This window comes from Panthera leo, chromosome B2 (assembly GCF_018350215.1).
Source record: "Panthera leo isolate Ple1 chromosome B2, P.leo_Ple1_pat1.1, whole genome shotgun sequence".
NCBI lineage: Eukaryota > Metazoa > Chordata > Mammalia > Carnivora > Felidae > Panthera > Panthera leo.
The window spans coordinates 11,691,129-11,710,253 of NC_056683.1; the positions used below are offsets into that span (position 1 = coordinate 11,691,129).

The window sequence follows — 19,125 nt, forward strand, 5'->3', positions numbered from 1 at the left end:
CAAACACAGAGACAAGAGGAGGTTCCAAGAGAGTCATTTAATGGGTGATCTTGGGAGACGGTTTTCATCATCCAGAATATCTGGGGTCCGGTTGGTTTTGGATGGTTTACTCACTCTGTTTCTTGAGCACCTACAATGGGCGCTGGGCACAGGCTGGGCAGTCATGGCTCACAAGTACTGGATAATCACATTCTACCATCTGAGTCCCTTCCTGGTACTTACTGGTGGTAATTTATGTGATTACTCTCTACCTACGTCAACAATCAAATTGATTTGGTGCCATGGACAATGTAAGAGCATAAAGACTCAATCAGTATAGGGAAAACCATTAAGTGTGGGGTGACCGGATTCAAAGATACTAAAGACAAGTCAAAAGAAGTTAAAATGAGAACAAAATGAGAGCAAAGCGGTTCAGAGGAGTCACGTGCTAGAAAGTTCTAAGGTGTATGGTCTCACGCTCGGCTCACAGCTCCCTCCGCCTCGCCCCTGCTTCTCACTGATAAAACCATAGGGATGTGATTGTCCTTCTCCACCCTCTTTCTTCATATCCCTCCCACTGCTCCTCTTGGACTCCTCCCTGAAATCTTGTAAGATGGAAGAACAACGAAAAGTTGACTGAGCAAACTAAAGCCAAAAGAACCGTCCCAAATGCACTTCTTGGTAAGGTCTCTGAAGGCTCTGATTCTTTGGTGGCTATTTTTGAAAAGAATACTTCAATCTCAAGGACAGTACTGAGAACTACTGAATGACTCTGAATGTCTCCATCCAGGCCAGAGAAATGCTGTCAAGAGACGCCAAGGAAAGGCAAGAGCTCTCACTTTCCCACAAAAAGTATTTTAAAGACATGGATCATCCAGCATATGTCTACCAAAAAAGACCCTTCAAATTCTACAAAGTCAATTAAAATTATAGTGATAAATATCTCCTGTGGCCACCGTCAGTTTCAGATAGGTAAGGTAGGATATGGGCGTTTTATGAGCTATATATGCGGTTAGAATTCATTAAGGACTTGTTATTACAAGTGAGCAGTATGTTTATGCCCGCATTACAGGACTTATAATCCAACTTCTGACTTCCCAAGAGGAATCCTGTATACATTCAGCTATAGGATACCCAGCCAAAGAGAATGGTGGGGTTCCTGTTGTTTGAATGACTTAAATCCAATTTGTGTGATGTGCTACCCATCATTCTATGTGGAGAATCCATCCAGGCAGAGATGGGATAAAGCCAGAAGTTTGCACTACAGCGTCTGTGGTTCTAAAGGCATAATTACCAGCTTCAGAGGGTTGACAGTGGACATTCACGACAATTTCACAGCCTCAAGAAAGGATCGTTTTCCACCATTATGTGAAAACTCTGCCCAGGAAAGAATCCATCTAATTGGAAAAATTTTCAACAGCATTTAAATATCAGGCCAGCTGGATCTCCATCACCCATGTGAATTTAATCAGCACATTCTTCCCAGAACCTATATTCTATAAGCATTGAATGCCTGAACTACATCTGTCACCCAAATCTGGTTGTGATCCTTCTTGTCATTAAATGCTCCACGCCCCCAAATATGAACCATTCTGTGGTAGGCCTCAAAGGCACTCCTTTTGTAAAAGGGTACATAAAGGAAATGGTACCTTTGAAATAAAATGCCTTTCCAACACCTAATCACCTGTTTTTCCTCTAACTTACCTTTCCCACATTCCCGTTAGGAATACTTTCTCACGGCTAATTCTACTTGGTTGATCCATGACTTACATTTTACCAGTTATACCCTCAACTGATATCGCAATCCATACCAAACTGACCTCCAAATATCTATCTCTTTTCTTTTTTTTTTTTTTTTAGGTAAATGACACCAGTATCACTAAATAAAAGTATCATTCCACTCTGTTCCCTCTTGTGCCACTGTAATCCATTAACCAAGCTTTTATTCTTCAAACCAAAAGTGATCAGGAGCCTGAGGCTCCCTTCTTAGCAAACTTGACATGAAATAAAATAGTTAGGACCATACTGCGTCATAAAAGCATCAACTCGAATGATCTCTGAAGCTCTTAGAATCTTGTTGGGGAGAGGGATGGAAAATATGTCTAAAAAAATAACGGGCATGTTTCTGAAACGACACATAAACAAGTTATCTGTGCATTGACAGAAACTACTCTATAGGCGCTCAGAAAGTTCAAGGCTATGAAGACACCATCAGAAGGCACAGTTAATAGGCTCCTTAATAGAGGAGAGGAGAGTAGGCAGGAAAGCTGAAAGGGTGGCCATGGTAGGGGCAGGAGTGTGGTAACAGCTAAGACAGGGGCAAGGTACAGGAATACATGAATCGTGACAAAGAATAGCACCCACACCATAGTTTTCCAAAGTGCGTTCGCACACAAATGAGATAATGACACGTACAGAAGTGCCAAATGTTAGGACAGCTCTGTAGCTGGCATCCGGTAAATGTTGGGTTAAAAAAAAAAAGCCTGAAGAAATAAGAATTAAAGAGGGCTAGAGTACAGAAGATGAACAGGCCCCAGTGGAGACCTGAAACAACCTCAGGCCAATTTATCTAAGAAGTGATTCCAGATATGGGGCCCCTGGGTGGATCAGTCGGCTAAGCGTCTGACTCTTGATTTTGGTTCAGGTCATGATCTCACGATTCCTGAGTTCGAGCCCCTGCACAGGGCTCTGTGCTGACAGTGCGGAACCTGCTTGGGATTTTCTCTTTCTCTGCCCCTCCCTTGCTTGTGCTCTCTTTCCCTCTTAAAATAAATAGACATTTAAAAAAAAAAAAAAAAAGAAAGAAAGAAAACACTAGTCCTCGAAGCAGCTGATCTGCCAAAATCTGACAAGAACATTTTTTTCTTGTTCCATTTATGAAAAGAAGTAATCATCAAAGGAGAAGCATATTCTCTAGGTATTTGCCACTGGAAACCTAAATAAATATTAAGCTGCAGTGGGGGAAACAATGTGGGGAAGGTAAGGAAAAAAGCTTGTGTGTGTTTTCTTCTCTCCAAGTTTGGGAAAAGAAGCTGCCTCTCTTGCTCAAGTTAGGAGGTGAGAGAGGCTGTAAAGCGGTGAATTTGGGTCTATTATTCTGGCAGGGTTGACTCGCTCCTGCTCAAAATTTACGTTTTACAATCTCTGGAGGGCACAGCACATTTCAATCAGCGTGTGCAGTAAGTAGCTTGTTTTCTCGGACATTTTATTCTGGATTATCTGTGGTGAGGGTACTTAGGGAAGTGTCTGCATTTTCAATTAAGAGCTAACTATACAAATTAAAAGTCCTGCACGGCGAGGCTTAAATCTAGCCCTCCCTGGTCGGTGCACATAAACACTAATATCAAATGATGGTTTCTGTCATGTGATCCGTCCCCCAGCACATACAAATATAGAACATGACCATAAAAAGTAACGGACCATGCCCTCTGCTAAGTAATTTATGCCGGCGGATCCAGGCTAGAATGCCAGCTGCAGTTACCTTCTCCCAGTCTGCTGTGTTCACATGTACGGCTTTGTACAGATGGACAGAATCTATGTCCTGCAAACAGGGCCCGAGTTAAGGCTACCGAAACCGCAAGCAAATGGTAAATGTGACGGCCGACACACGTGTGGCTTTTAAAAAAGATTTGTGGAATGACTCCACTGCCTGTCTTTAAATTAATTTCTGACTCAGGTCCTACAAGAAAAACTTGCGACCTTTCCAATCTTTTTTATTTTTTTTTATTTTTTTTATTTTTTGCGGTGGCTTTATGGTGACTAGCAACCAAATATTTAGCTTCGCAATGGAGAATGATAAACAGTCAGTAACTATTTTATTAAAGATGCAAAGTGATCCTAATGTTTGAGTAAATGGAGAACGAAAAATTCCCTGGTCATATTCTAGCCTTTGCGGAGAATTTGCCTTCAAGGCAGTCTGGAATGGAACAAACTTCGTATGAAATAGTTGATAAAACAAAGGACGTTATCCTTCTTTATTAACCTTTACCCCTCGGATAATCCCCCAAATCCCTTGTGTGTGAAAACTACCTCACTTCCTTTGGGCAGTCATTCATTATCTAATTCAAGTCTTACACAAAGAGAGATGAGCTAATGTGCCTTATCAGATTAAAAAAAAAAAGTCACCACGAGTGATGGCCAACAGGACAGGATCTTAGCAAATCCTTTCTGCCTCCAAAGTCCTGGGTTGCTAAATACCTTTAAAGCTACTAACCCACGGTCACAGCTCACAGGCCCTTTGACAGCTTTATGTTCCTAAAACAAACAGTCTGGGCAGAAGAATGACAGAATTACCCTCCTTTCTGATTATCTTCCTCTCTGCATCCTGATAAACTAATGATTAGCTTTCCTGTTGGCATTCAGCACTGACTGGGTAGCTTCAGGCTGTCAACTCAAGCAGACCCTGATGGTATCACACAATCTTCTTCCTCTCCTTCCTTCCCTGGTGCTTTATTTTTCGTGAACCAGCATTATTCTCCAGCCTTCCCACCCTAGCCAGGGGGTAATTTCCAGGGTAATTTTCTTGCCATGGAAAGGCGCACACGGAAAGCAAAGGCTTCTTTCGGCCCCCACTTCTCCACCTACACCACACGGATCTACTCAGAAGGCTGCTGGTTACACACGGGCAATCCTGCAGGTATCAGGAAGCAATCAGTCTTACCTGCTCTTCACAGACTCTTCTTGAGCACAGGTTTTAGTTGGGCCTAAGTCTATGTACGCTTCTCCCGAAATTAAAAGCATATATGTATTGCCTTTGGTTGCCTTTGTGTCAGTAGTTTAGGCAGAACCAGTCCATTTAGTAATATCAGTAGGAGCAGAAACTTGTGCATATTTATGAAGTGTGAATACAGAGTTAATTCGGAAAAGGCCATAAAGTGGGCCGCTGGTTCGATGCTAACAGGCTACTCCTCCAGATCGCCGGGAAACACCAGTACTAAATGAAAACATAACTATGATACAAAGGATACAAACTTTTTATCTTTTATTTCTCTTCTCTTTTTTTCAGGATAAATGTGGAATCACATATTTAAAAAATCCACTTAAAATACTTGCTTGGCACATATTCACAATAGTTACTTAGCAGAATATTTTCTTGATGTCTTGATTTCTAAACGTCCTCAGGGAAAAAAAAACACTTTTTAAAAAAATACTTTAAAGCAGGCATTCATTTTACATTAGGGCCAGAATTCTTTTATTGCATTATGTTATCTGTCATATGCCCCCTCACAAGAGAACTTAGCAGTGCTAATCATGGCCAAATCTCTCAAGAAAATTCAGCAACCCCAGCGACGCGGTGACATTTTCTGGGCATGGACTTAGGCAACACTTGGGAGTTTGGCTTTGTTTGCTTTTCCTTTACAATTTCCAGACCTGCCACCCGCACTACCTAAATTACCCAAGGCATGCTCTGAGATCAAAGTCACAAAACGGTTTTGTCTGGCATTTTAAAATATTGGACAATAACTCTACACCATGTAGTTATTATGGTAAAACACAACAGAAGCAACCAGGATTAAATCATTCTAGTTAAAAAAAAAAAAAAAAAAACGTTTAAGGGGCGCCTGGGTGGCTCAGTCGGTTGAGCGTCCGACTTCAGCTCAAGTCATGATCTCACAGTTGATGAGTTTGAGCACCGAGTTGGGCTCTGTGCTGACAGCTCAGAGCCTGGAGCCTTCCTTGGATTCTGTGTCTCCCTCTCTCTCTGCCCCTCCCCCGCTCATGGTCCGTCTCTCTCTCAAAAATAAACATTAAAAAAAAAAAACCTTTAAGATATTTGTATACGTGTATCTATGTCTGTATCTCTCTCTATATATATATCCAGATAAAATAAAAACAAATTCAGCTGTTGGATCTGAAGGTTTTCTTGTCTTTCTCTGGATGGTTCCTGGGGGATTAATTTGGAAAAACCCAAAGGAGTGTTTAGAAAGACAATATTTTCTCATGAGACAGACCTCACGTTAGCCAAACCAAGTTACCCACACAGACTGGCTAGACGTTCACCACACCTGAGGATACGTTCTTCCCAGCATACAGGTTGATGACATTTCCCAGCATCCCTTGCAACTAGGAATGGCCGCAGAACTGAATGAAGGTGGAGGTGATATATGCCACTTCCAGGCCTGGCCCATCAAACCTTCCCAGGAATGATCCAGCCTTCTCGTTCCCAATTCAATGGCTGAGGATGTAGAGGAGGTGGGACAAGATGAAAAAAGCCTGGTTCCCTGAATGACCTTGACTGTCAGCCAAACCCACCAGAGCAGACCCTACTGAGCAAGGAGAAAATGTCTACTATGGTACGCCTCTGAGATCTGGGGACTATTTCCTAAAGCAGTTGGACGCCCCTAACACTGAATTCTTCTATTCAGTCACCTGACACTCCCATGCTTTTTCTCATTTAATCCTCACATTAGCTCTCTGAGGTAGGAACTATTATCCCCACTTTATTTTTTGTTGTTGTTTTTTAAGTAGGTTCCACACCCAATGTGGGGCTCAAACTCATGGCCCCCAGATCGAGAGTCACATGCTCTCCTGACTGAACCAGCCAGGTGACCCTCCCATTTTAAAGATAAGGAAACATGGGCTGAGTTTAACTGTCTTTCCCCAGGCGGGCAACTTACACGAGTTGGTTTGGTTGGAATGGCTCTCTGTAAATGTACTGGGGACTTTACCAGATTAATTTGCCAGTGGTCACTCAGAAAAAGAGAGAAGATTCTCCAATTTAAGGAGACTCTGATAAATTTGTTTTTCTTGCATTTGGATTTGCAGAGCCAATGAGTAGATCCAAGTCCAAAGTTTCTATTCCTGATGACCCTCACAAATTAGGATGTTTTATAAAAGTCTCAAGTATATTTGTGCCTAGTAGTAATCTCAATCTATCATGCACCAAGCAATTATGTAAAGTCCTAAGGTTACTGCCATTAAGCTTTCTTGTTTAGTTTAAGATGAACAAATTATTAATAAACTCTAATGCTCCATGCAAAATCTGTTAAATGGGTACTTTGAGGAGACCACTGTGCAGGAGCATGTGCATTCACTCATAGATGGGAGGGATGGCCGCCTCTCATCTCCCTCCTCTTCTAATTTCCAGACTATGTGAGCAATGAAAGGACAATCAGTTTTAGAGTCCTGCTCAATACACAGGACGGTACTATTTCCTTTTAAAATGCAAGTCCAGATAGAGACAGAAAAGAAGAGCGAGTAGAAGAAACTTTTCTCTCTCTCTCTCTTCTGGAAGAACAAAAAACCCAGACTTCCTGGTCTTTTCAATAGAATAAAATCCACGGTGGCAGTCAGTGACCATAAATCATCTTCCCTGAACTTGGAACTTAGGATTAATATTTTTTCTCTATGTACTGGTGCACATTAATTCTATTTGAACACACACACATACATGTGCACATATGTATGAGCACACGTGCACGCACACGCACACACACGCACACACACACTTCATTTCACTGTCAGGTCTTGGCAGCATGAGAAATGTTGGAGAAGATATGGAAAGTATATGTGGGGGGAACAAGAATGCCTACTGTAATTGCCCACGGCAGGTGCAATTCACCATGCTGAAGCTTCCTCTCTGCTCCTGCAAATTAACTGGGGCTAGAGGTAGTGGGGCCTGGAGGGAAACCTCTTGGGAACCCCGTGGCGACAGCCTTCCTTGGGGGTGATGCCCATACCTGGCTTCAGAAGCAATGGTCTACTGGAGATTACATTTTCAGCACAGGGCAGAGTTTTGGGGTCTCCTAGGGTGGATGATTAAAGATCAGGTTTCACATCTCTCCCAGGTGATGTGAGATATTTCAATGCCAAAAAACACGTGTTTCACCTCTTCCTATTCAAGCGAACATTTCCTACATTTTATTTTACTTTTTTTAATGTTTATTTTTGAGAGACAGCGAGCGAGAGCAGGGGAGGGGCAGAGAGAGAGGGAGAGAGAGAATCCCAAGCAGACTCTGCATTATCAGCGCAGAGCCTGATGTGGGGCTCGAACTCATGAACTGTGAGATCATGACCTGACCTGAAATCCAGAGTCAGATGCTTAACGGACTAGCCACCCAGGCGCCCCTACAGTTGTATTCTGACATGAAACTCCTATAAATGATGTGCAGGGTGGCTCTTCTTGTATGTAGTATCTGTGAAAAGGACTCTGCATGGTGAGAGGGGTTCCAAAGGGAACAGGGCCCAAGCCTAGGTCTGGTGCCCAGGTCATTAACATGTCACTGAACTTCATTTTTCATGCTGATGGGTTAGAAATAACTCATTTTCCCTGTAACCGCCTGTTGTAAAAATAAACGCATAGTTGAGCGTTCCAAGTTGCCTTGAAAAATTCTGCACTTACAGAACGGGGGCTTGGTCATTTTCCATGTGAGAATCCTTTCCTCAACTGGGAAAAAGCCAGGCTTGATAAATTGTCACTCAAATTCCTAGACAAAAATACTGTAAGGACTAGGCCATTCTTCCGCCTAAAGATTATTTTTGTAAATTACAACAAGGAGAGAGAAGAAAAGCATGAGATGTTCTGTCCATGTTTTAGAACTTGTTCTGTATCATGAGTGTTGGAATAGGTCAATGAGAGGAAGGCTTTCAAAGTGCGAGATGTGATGAGCCATCACATTACTCCTTCATGAAATCAGTTCAGTAGGTCCACAGAAGGGACTAGAAGAAAAATATGAGAATGTGGTATACCTGATAAGCGCGACTGTGGTTTTGTGGAACTGGGTGGTGAAACAAGATATACTTTTTTTATGGGTCAACAGTTGAAGAAAGTTTTGGAAGCCTTCATGTCGGAGAATATAAGAAACCCGTTTTTTACTCCAAAGTAAGAGAGGAAGGTTTGAAAATGGATGTCATCATTGTCAACTGGGGCTGCAGACACACCTCTTACCCTGCTTCTCCCAGACAGAAGGAGGGGTGAGTGTGGATGGATGAGGGTGCAGGTAGGGAAGAGAAAGCAAACGGTAGGGAGGCATCATGCTTTGGTTTGTGGCTCACAGTCTTATTTAAGAACCTGATTAATTATTTTAAAGTCTGGCAAGAAGAAGGGAATGGAGGCAATCTCTATTAGTTTTCTATGGCTGCATAACAAATTACTACAAAGTCAGTGGCTTAAAACCACATCCGTGTATCACCTCACAGTGTCTTCAGGTCAGAAATCTAGGCAAGGTCAAGCCAGATTCTCTGATCAGGGTGTCAGGGCTGAATCAAGGTGTCAGCAGTGTTCCATCTTCAGCTTGGGGTCCCCTCCAGGGCTCACATGGGTTGTTGGAGAGATTGATCCCTGTTTCACTGCTGGCCATTGGCAGGAGTTCCTCTCAGCATCTAGAGGCTGCCCCTCTGACAACTTGGTAGCTCAGGTCTTTAGAGCCAGTAGGAGAGTCTCTCTCCAGCCACCAGGACGGTCTTGGGTGACATAACAATCGCAGGAGTGATACCCCATCTCCCTGCTCATAACTTAATCAAAGTAATGCTATCCCACATCTTCACAGATGCCACCTACATTCTAGAGGAGGAGATTATACTGGGAGTGCCCATCAGACAGTGGGGATCTTAGGGCCATCTTGGAATTCTGCATACCACAGCCTCCTGATAGTTACAATCCACATAAAGCAACAACCATCAAGCATCTCGAACAGCCTAAAAGAAATGTGCACGTCTGCATTTTCCAACCTGGTGTGTCAGCCTTCTGCAGGACATGAATACATGTCCCTCTTCAAAAAGCCTCCACGGTCAGGGTGCCTGGGTAGCTCAGGCAGTTAAGCATCTGACTTCGGCTCAGGTCATAATCTCAGTTTATGGATTTGAGCCCCACAACGGGCTGTCAGTGCAGAGCCCGTTTCAGATCCTCCCTCCCCCTCTCTCTCTGCCTCTCCCCCACTCACGCTCTCTCAAAAATAAATAAACATTAAAAAAAAAAAAAAGAGCCTCCACGGTCAATTTAGTTTGGGAAAAATGTGGGTTTAATAACATTTAACATATTTCTTTACTGAACAGAATATGGGATTTCCCCAAACATCTTTAACCCTGAAAATATTTTTCGGGTTTGTGCTAACTCAATTCACCACATTATTAATATTAATATGGCTGTAATACTACTATTATACTAGAAAGAGTTGTATTATTGTTCTTGTATTATTGTTTTATTCCCTCTGTGATGCCTTTCCTGATCACCTTTGTCTATGAGATCCTTCTTCTCTAGATTTTGGTAACACTAATGGTTTACGTTGCTTGATTGGCAGTTTGCTTACAATTGAGAAATATAAAATACTTGTCGATGGTCACCCCCTACTAAATTTAGTCTCTTTGAAGGCCAGAACTCTGGCTTAAGGCCCCAGTGTAGAGCACTGGAGACAGCTGTGCTGGGAAGCATGGTGGCTGAGATTTCTGGGGACCCGAGTTATCTGGGGGTAATTTATCAGCTTAGGGACTAATGAGCAAACCTGTTACCCTCTCTCTGAACCTCTCCTGGATCCCCTTTAAACTGAAAGTGTTGCAAGAGATGATCTCTGAGGTCGCTTCGCACTGAATAATCTGTATCTGCCTGTCTCCAAGCCCTGCCCCATCACATGGGTATCTTTATGGTGCCTGGCCCACGGTATGCACTTCAAAAAAATATGTTTGTTGACTGAATACTTTTGAACTTACATTGTTGTGGGTTCCTGTATTTTATCAGTGCTCTTCTGTGTTCTAGGATGTTGCTAGCTTCCAGCTGGCCGGGATGCTTACCTGGTCTTGTGCATCTAGCTTTTACAACCCTCAGGCCACAACTGACCTAATGTAGCTTTGACCTTGTGCTATGCTTCTGTAACATAGGTGGTCTTCTTCATTAACGGGGATGGAAGGCAACCCCCTGGGAGGTGCACCTGTCATAAAATATCTTCTTTCCCAATGCCTGAATCTCCTGTTAAAGATTCATTCTCTACCCTTTTCTCTTAGAGCTCTATTACAACTCTAAAGAAATAAATACAGGAGTTATTATTTAGTAACTCATTCAGTAAGAAGTAAGCTGCCTTGTAATAGGCATGTAGGGGGCGAGAAAGAAACCTCTGCTGTTGTGAGCCCCTAGGATGTTGGAGATGTTTGTTACGGCAGCATAACACCATCTGCTTCGATGCAGAAATGTCAGGAGGAAAGCACAGGGGGTTGACAATTGATTGCTAGGGGATTTTGTGCTTGTGGGTATTTTAGGTGGCGACATCTAATGCTGCACACAGTGTATTAGCAACAGACCAACAGCATTAGCGTCACCAGGAGCTGACTAGAAATGCAGACTCTCGGGCCCTGCCCCAGACCTACTGAACCAGACTCTGTACCTCCAGGTGATTCAAGTGAAGATTAAAGTTTTGAGAATCAGTGGCCTAGAGGCAACTGGAAATGAGAGTCTGAAGCACCTGAAATAAATCTGAGCTAGAGGTGTAACTGGGTGCAATCCACATTCCACAGGTTTGTAAGTGTGGCCGGTCCCTGGACCAGCAGTATCGCCATCACACGGAAACCCTTTTTTGTTTTTTGTTTGTTTTTGAGAGATAGGGCCTGAGTGGGGGTGCGGCAGAGGGAGAGGGAGAGGGAGAGGGAGACGGAGAGAGGGAGAGAGGGAGAGAGGGAGAGAGAGAGAGAGAGAGAGAGAGAGAGAGAGAGAGAATCTCAAGTAGGCTCCAAGCTGTCAGTGCAGAACCCGACACAGGGCTTGATCGGAGATCAAGAGTCAGACGCTTAACCACCCAGGTGCCCCATGTAGGAACTTTATTTCAGAAATGCAGATTCTTGGGCCTCAACCAAGATCTACTGACTCAGAAACTGTAAAAGGGGCCCAGAAACCAGTGTTTTAACAACGCTGGATATGAGTCTCATACACACCGAAGTTTGGGAGCCTCTGTCACATACCAGTGAGTTGAAATAACAGGAGTTACTACTCTCCTGAATGAAGGGGATGGTTCACATTATCCCCATGAGAAAATACCACCTGTTTCGTGGTCATTTTCTTTATACTGTATCTTCTAGAAGGTACACGGGGACAATCAAGGCCTGGCTGCGGACTCTTTTTACCACGGTGATGACCTCTCAAATCTGCTTTTCTATCTGGTGGACGTACTAGGACAAAGCTGTGGGTAAAGAAGCAGAGGACAGAAAGGGAGGGGACATCAAACAACTGCTTTGCCTTGTGCCTCCTTGATCCTGCTGGGCCTTATGGCACTTGAAGTGCTGTGATGAGTGCTACAGAAAACACTTCCTGGGAGGGAGTCCCCTGGAACAGATCCAGGCCTCCCCCCTTTTACCAAGAATGCGAGAGAGGGGCGCCTGGGTGGCTCAGTCGGTTGGGTGTCCAACTTCGACTCAGGTCATGATCTCATGGTTCGTGGGTTTGAGCCCCGCGTCGGGCTCTGTGCTGACAGCTCAGAGCCTGGAGGCTGCTTCGGATACTGTGTCTCCCTCTCTCTCTCTGCCCCTCCTTGCTCAAGCTCTTTCTCTCAAAAATAAATAAAAACATGATAATAATAACAAAAAAGAATGCAGTAGAGTAAGAACGGGAACCCCAGCTGTCATTCCCAATGGTCTGCACAGCCACATGCTAACCCATACGCATCCCTGACTGCAGCTCACTTTGGGATGCCACGGTTCTACAGCACTCATTCATTCCTTAACTTGTTCCGTAACTTGTTCACTTTGTGCAGTATTTAATGGGTGACTTTTACGTGCAAGGCCCACGAGGCCCATGGAGAGGTCTCTTGTGTTTAGAAAAGGGACTGGGGGGAAGGCGGCACCAGCCAGGAAGGTCATGGCTCTTGCCTGCACCTGAGACTCCCAGGGATGCACCAAACTGGCCTCTCCTCCTACTTCAATCACAGAAAAGCCGGGCTAAGGCTGCATCTAGAATGCAGCGCACTGTGACCTTCTAGTTTCACTGTTCCCTTTTGCAAAGGAGGGGGTGGGAAAGCAGGGATCGAGGAGGCCAGGGAGGAAAATGCATCCACAGCAGAACACACAGTATCTCCATCCTTACAAAGCTGCCTGCCTAGGGCTGTGCGCTAACTCCCCATTTCACAGGAGGGGAGTGATACGGCCATCCGTGGTGGGGCGGTGGGGATGGCTGGCCACTCTGGCTGCAAGTTCAAATCACCTGATAAGCCCAGAAAATGCTCAAGGCCAAGACCAGTCCTTGAACCACTTAAACCAGACCTTCTCGAAGTGAGATCCAGGCGCTGGTATTAAAAAAAAATGTTCTGGGTGATGCCACTGCACAGGTGGGGCTGGGAACCGCCGCTCCAGGGAGGGTCGGGGGTCTTGCCCCTTTATGGAGCTGAGAGCTTCCTCCCCTGAAAGTCAAAGTCCCAGTTTCTCAGGATTCTCAGCAAAACTTTTTCAATTTCAAGAGTTTGTTTTAGAGTTCAAAGGGAGCTATTCAATTTAAGCTATTGTATTAAAATGACCATCCAATTATCTTCTATATTTTTAATTTTTTTATTTTGTGAGAGAAAGAGCATGGGTGTGCATGAGGGAGGGGCAGATGGGGGGAGAGAGAGAGAAAGAAAGAGAGAGACAGAGAGAGAGAGACAGAGAGAGAGAGAGAGAGAGACGCTGACAGGGCTTGATCCTACCACCCTGGGATCATGATATGAGCCGTAATCAAGAGTCGGATGCTCAACCTACTGAGCCACCCAGGTGTCCCTTTTATATTTATATGGTTGTCACCAAACTTCTGATGCAGAATATTTAGTGAAAAGAACAATTCTTATTTTTTTCTTGTTTAACAATGTATGCTGGTCATAGATCTATTTTTGTTTTTTTGTGGTTTTTTTTTTTTTTTTTTTTTTTTTGAGAGAGGGCACAATGAGCAAAGGGCAGAAAGAGAGAGAGAGAGAATTCCAGGAGGGGCAGAGGGAGAAAGATAGATGGAGGAGGGGAGAGATAGAGACAGAGAAGTGGGGCTCACCCGATTCGGGGCTGGAGCTCACCTGGTGTGGGACTTGAACTCACAAACCGTGAGATCACGACCTGAGCCAAAGTCAGATGCTGAAAGACTGTAGATCTATTTTTAATGAATAATTTCATTCACTACACAATCAATATGGCCAGAACATTGTTATTACGAATCCTTGGTAGAGAGCGCGATGTTATTTACATGACACAATGTCTGTGGTTTGGGCAGGGTGGGGAGGCGGTGCTGGGTTTAGAATGTGGTAAATTCAAAATTGCCTGGGGAATGAGAAGGAGCCCTTCCAGCCATCACTTTGCTCTTCACATCCACTATTATGTTTTTTTAATTTTTAATATTTATTTATTTTTGAGAGCGCGAGAGAGTGCAAGCATGAGTGGGGAAGGGGCAGAGAGAGAGGAAGACACAGAATCTGAAGCAGGCTCCAGGCTCTGAGCTGTCAGCACAGAGCCTGAGTGTGGCTGGAACCTGTGAACTGTAGGATCATGACCTGAGCAGAAGTCGGATGCTTAACCAACTGAGCCACCCAGGCGCCCCACATCCACTATTACTTTTATATGAAAGTTTACTCTGGGTCTTATGTAGCAATGTGATGTCAGGTTAAAAGTTGTTAGAGACTGCACTGACATTCCCTAACTATCCACATACACAATACGTTCAAGAAGCGTTGACAGCCTATATCTATGCCAACTATGAAATCAAAGGTAATCGAATTCATACAGGCAATTTATAGATGATGACAGATGTGAACAGGTTTGATAACAAAGTAGCACAAAATATGAACTAAAAATCAGTGGTAAAGTCTTTCTTAGTTAATAAAATGGTTGTGAGACTGGCAAAAAGAATAGGCCCTCTTCTATGGCTAATATTCCATGGTGTGTGTCTGTCTATGTATCTATCTGGTTATCTACCTGATCACATCTTTTTTTTTTAATGTTTATTCATTTTTGAGAGAGAGAGAGACAGACAGAGAGAGAGAGAGAGAGAGAGTGGAAGCTGGAGAGAGGCAGAGAGAGAGCGAGACCCAGAATCCGAAGCAGGCTCCAGGCTCTGAGCTGTCAGCACAGAGCCTGACGCGGGGCTAAAACTCACGAACCACGAGATCACGACCTGAGCCGAAGTCAGACGCTTAACCGACTGAGCCACCCAGGCGCCCCTGATCACGGTGAGACAGGGTAACTACATTTATCCGGGTGATGTGCAGAATTGTCAATTCACTATGTTATACACCTGAAACTAATATAACATTGTATGTGTCAACTACATTTCAATCAAAGAAAAAGAAGAGGCTACAGAAGACATAAAGAGATTGCCCTTTTAACCTGGTGATGTCAATTGTAATAGTATGAATTTGGCCATGAAAAGATTATGAAGACAAGAAATGTTCCACGCCAGAAGACAGACCTATATGCTACACGTCTCACTCTGGGGATGTCTCTCAGAGTAAATGGTTCTGCTGCCTCCTTGTTGTCTGTCTTACACTAACCATTCCCTAGGCCGCCTTGCCTCTCGAAATACACTCTCACCTCTTGGGGTTGTTGGTACTGAGAGGCCATCAGAAGGAAAGCCCGCTGGGCCTGGAAAGCACTATGCACCATTTCCGCCTGGGAACAAAGAGAAAGAGGCAAGTTTAGATGTTTGAGCTTCGACACACAGTTACCATATAATCCAGCAATTCCATCCCTAGGTATAAACCTCCAAAATGAAAACATATGTCCCCATAAAAACTTGCTAATGAATGTTCACAGCAGCATTCTTCATGATAGCCAAGATGTAGAAACAACCAGAACGTTCATCAAGTGATGAATGGCTAAACGAAATGTGATATATCCGTACAATGGACATTACTCGGCATTAAAAAGAGATGAAATGCTGATACATGCTACAATGTGGGTGAACCTTAAAAACATGCTGAGCGAAGGAAGCCAGTCAGAAAGACCACATTTGTATGATTCCATTGATATGAAATGTCCAGAATAAGCAAATCTAGAGAGACAGAAAGGACATTCGCAGTTGCCCGGGGCTGTGGGAGAGAGGAATGGAGGTTTCTTTTGGGGGTGATGCTGGAATCACATAGTGCTGATGGTTTCACAACTTGGGGAGTACAGTAAAAGCCACTGAACTGTTCACCCTGAAAGAGTGAATATTATTACGTGTCAATGACATCCCAATAAAGCTGTTAAAAAATGTCCGAGTCCCAAAGTACCATCGTTTTCAAAAGGTATCTCTCCCGTCCTCATTCACGGGGTGCCCAGACCTGTGTGTTCTATGCCTTCTAGTGGAAAGAAACTTGTCCCTTAAGTCATTCCCATAAATATATGTTCCCCATGAGCCAGTGGCTTCTACAACTAACCATTAAGACATATTTGGAGGGGTCCTGGGTGGTTCAGTTGGGTAAGTGGCTGACTTCAGCTCAGGTCATGATCTCACGGTTCAAGGGTTCGAGCCCCGCGTCAGGCTCCGTGCTGACAGCTCAGAGCCTGGAGCCGGCTTCAGATTCTATGTCTCCCCCTCTCTCTACCCCTCCCCTGCTCACATTCTGTGTCTCTCCATCTCTCAATAATAAACATTAAAAATAAAAAAAAAAAATTTAAAAAAGAATACCAAGAAGAAAATAATTCCAAATACTTGTATCACCTACAAATGACCATTTTTGGCAGAATGTTTCTAGGTTTTAAGAAAATGCACTGTTTTCAGAAGACAAAGTATAATGACTTAGAATAATTTTTAAATGCAAATAATTATAAATATTAAAGTTTAATAAAATGCCTCACGATCTAGAAATAATCTTTATTAACAACAGATGAACACCATTGTATCACCTTTTAAGATCTATATGCACAGACTTTTATAAGATGGGACCATACCCAAGGTACTATTTTTTAAGAAAAAAAGTATAAATTTTGATTATGGTTGAGCATTAGACACGAAAGAGAAAGAATTGGTAAACTTAAAAGCTTCTGCACTGTTATAATTAATATGTCCTAAGTGATCATTCCAAGGTATGTGTATGTATATATATATATATATATATATATATATATATATATATATATATATATATATAATATTAAGAGATTGGAATAATTATGTATTTGCATTTTAAATTACCTGGTATAACTGACTGACTTCTTACTGATAAAGATGAGAATATAAAGTATGTTCCTACTTTTTTTTCTATCTCTGGCTCCCTATATTTCCTATGTGTTTACTTATTTTTCTTTTGCTCTAGTTGTGAGATACATATCCTATTTGTAACATTAATTCACAGACTTGAGGATCAGTTCCATGTTTAAACACACCTATGTTTCTCACCAGTCATTTTACCATGAATTCTCCGGATCTAGGTTATCTTGATAATTTTTTTGCTGGCCGAACCTAATTATCTATTCTTTTCTTCAAAAAAAGATCTCCAAGTTGCTTTTCGTTCTTCAAGTCTGGACACGTCTCCCTGTTGTCTTTATATTTTCACAGAATCTTGGCTGAATATAACCTCCTTGGGTCACTTTCTTCCTCCATTTTCAGATAGCATGGCACTGAATGTGGCAATGGAGAAATCCGAAGCCGGCTTGGTTTTTTTCTCTCTTGCAGAAAATTGGCTTTTTCTAGTTTGACACCTGGAGAATTCTTTCTTCATCCTCGGGGTTTAACAGCTTAACCACAACGCGTTTGGGTCTTGAGGATTCTGTGTTATATCTGCTGGAGTAGGCTTGGCCCTTTACTTGTTTCTAGGAGAGTTTCCTTACATCATTCAAGACGCCTCTGTTCCATTTGTTAGAATCTCTGTTCAGGGACTCCATTCATCATCTTTAGATTATGAAATATTTGAGTGTCTCTGTATCTTCTAGATTCTCTCTGTCTTTAATTTCTTTGTCTTTCATCTGTATTTACTGTGATCATATGAAGTCTTTATTGTGAGTTAACAGATTTTTCAACAGGATCTCTTATATACATTCACATTTTAAATTTATATATCATTTCTGCGTGAATGTTGTTTTTGTTCTTGATTTATTACCAATTTTCCTTTGCATTTCACTCTTATTCTATCACCTTGTCTTTAAGCTATTTAAAACTGTTTATACTCTTATTAAGTTCTGAGAGTGTAAGTTATACTCTTATTAAGCCATTGTGAGGAATCTGTGTCTGTTCCTTACATTTCCCTTTCTTCAAGTGTGAGCCTGTGCTTTCCCTTTGCATGCTATCTTCCTGTCTGACACACTACCTCTAGCTGTCCTGAAGGTGATTCCATGAGCCTTTTGCTACCATTTTGGGGGCTGGGTTATTTTCCCCTTCACTCAAGGGTTTGTGCTCTGTCAACTCTTTTAGAGCCCGATGGAATGCGACGAGACGGACAGCTCAGTGAGGTGATGTCCAGTCTTTGAGAATTTGGGTGCTACTCATTCTTCTGAGTATGAGTATCTTAAGTTGAGTATCTTAAGTTGAGTATCTTAAACCATGATTTGCTCCACATTCCTGGGACATACACCATTCTGATGGAGTGGTCCCACAGATTTTAGATCATCCCTCCAATTCAGAACCCAGACACGAACCATCGTCTACACAGGGAAGCAGCCCTATGGTTCCCTTTTCCCTTTTATTTTCTTCTCCTGATTTCATTTCCTTTAAGGTATGTTTTTAAGGGGGTGGAGAATAGGGGCAGAGCTATGAACCAAAAGCTGCTTAGCCATCAGTTACTGAAATGTATTGCTTTCGGTTATCGCTTTCTTGTTTACTATTAGTGAATTTTTTTTTTTTTTTACCTCTTTTCTTTTTTCTTCTCTTGGCTCATCGTGGTTGTACAATTTTGATTCAGTTGTGTTTTTTGGTCACAGGTTGTATCTTTTAACTTTCTGATTTCACCTTTCATCTCTTCTTATTTACTTACTATTAGTGAGTTTTGTTTTTGTTTTTTTTTTTTTACCTCTTTTTTTTTTCTTCTCTTGGCTCATCGTGGTTGTACAATTCTGATTCAGTTGTGGTTTTTTGGTCACAGGTTGTATCTTTTAACGTTCTGATTTCACCTTTCATCTCTTCCTTGTTAGTGTCACATCTGGTTTGGGGCAGTTTCTATCTCTCTGTCACCAGGGATAACTCTTTCTTCTCTGATAAATAGGTAAGAACCAGTATAACACATTTAATACATTTTGAATAACAGATAGCTAGACCATTAGGATTAGCTTCATTTCATCCTGGTGTCAATATCAAACAATTTT

The 19,125-nt window shown here is 42.6% G+C and overlaps 1 protein-coding gene across 2 annotated transcripts in view; it reads right to left on the minus strand.

Annotated features, from left to right (window-relative positions):
* CAP2 (cyclase associated actin cytoskeleton regulatory protein 2) overlaps positions 1–19,125 on the minus strand; it is a 157,722-nt gene that overhangs the window by 81,748 nt on the left and 56,849 nt on the right. For both annotated transcript variants that reach the window (XM_042937835.1, XM_042937834.1), the window contains exon 4: positions 15,439–15,516. In XM_042937835.1, the coding sequence (XP_042793769.1) occupies positions 15,439–15,516 (78 nt within the window). The remainder of the gene's footprint in view (positions 1–15,438; positions 15,517–19,125) is intronic.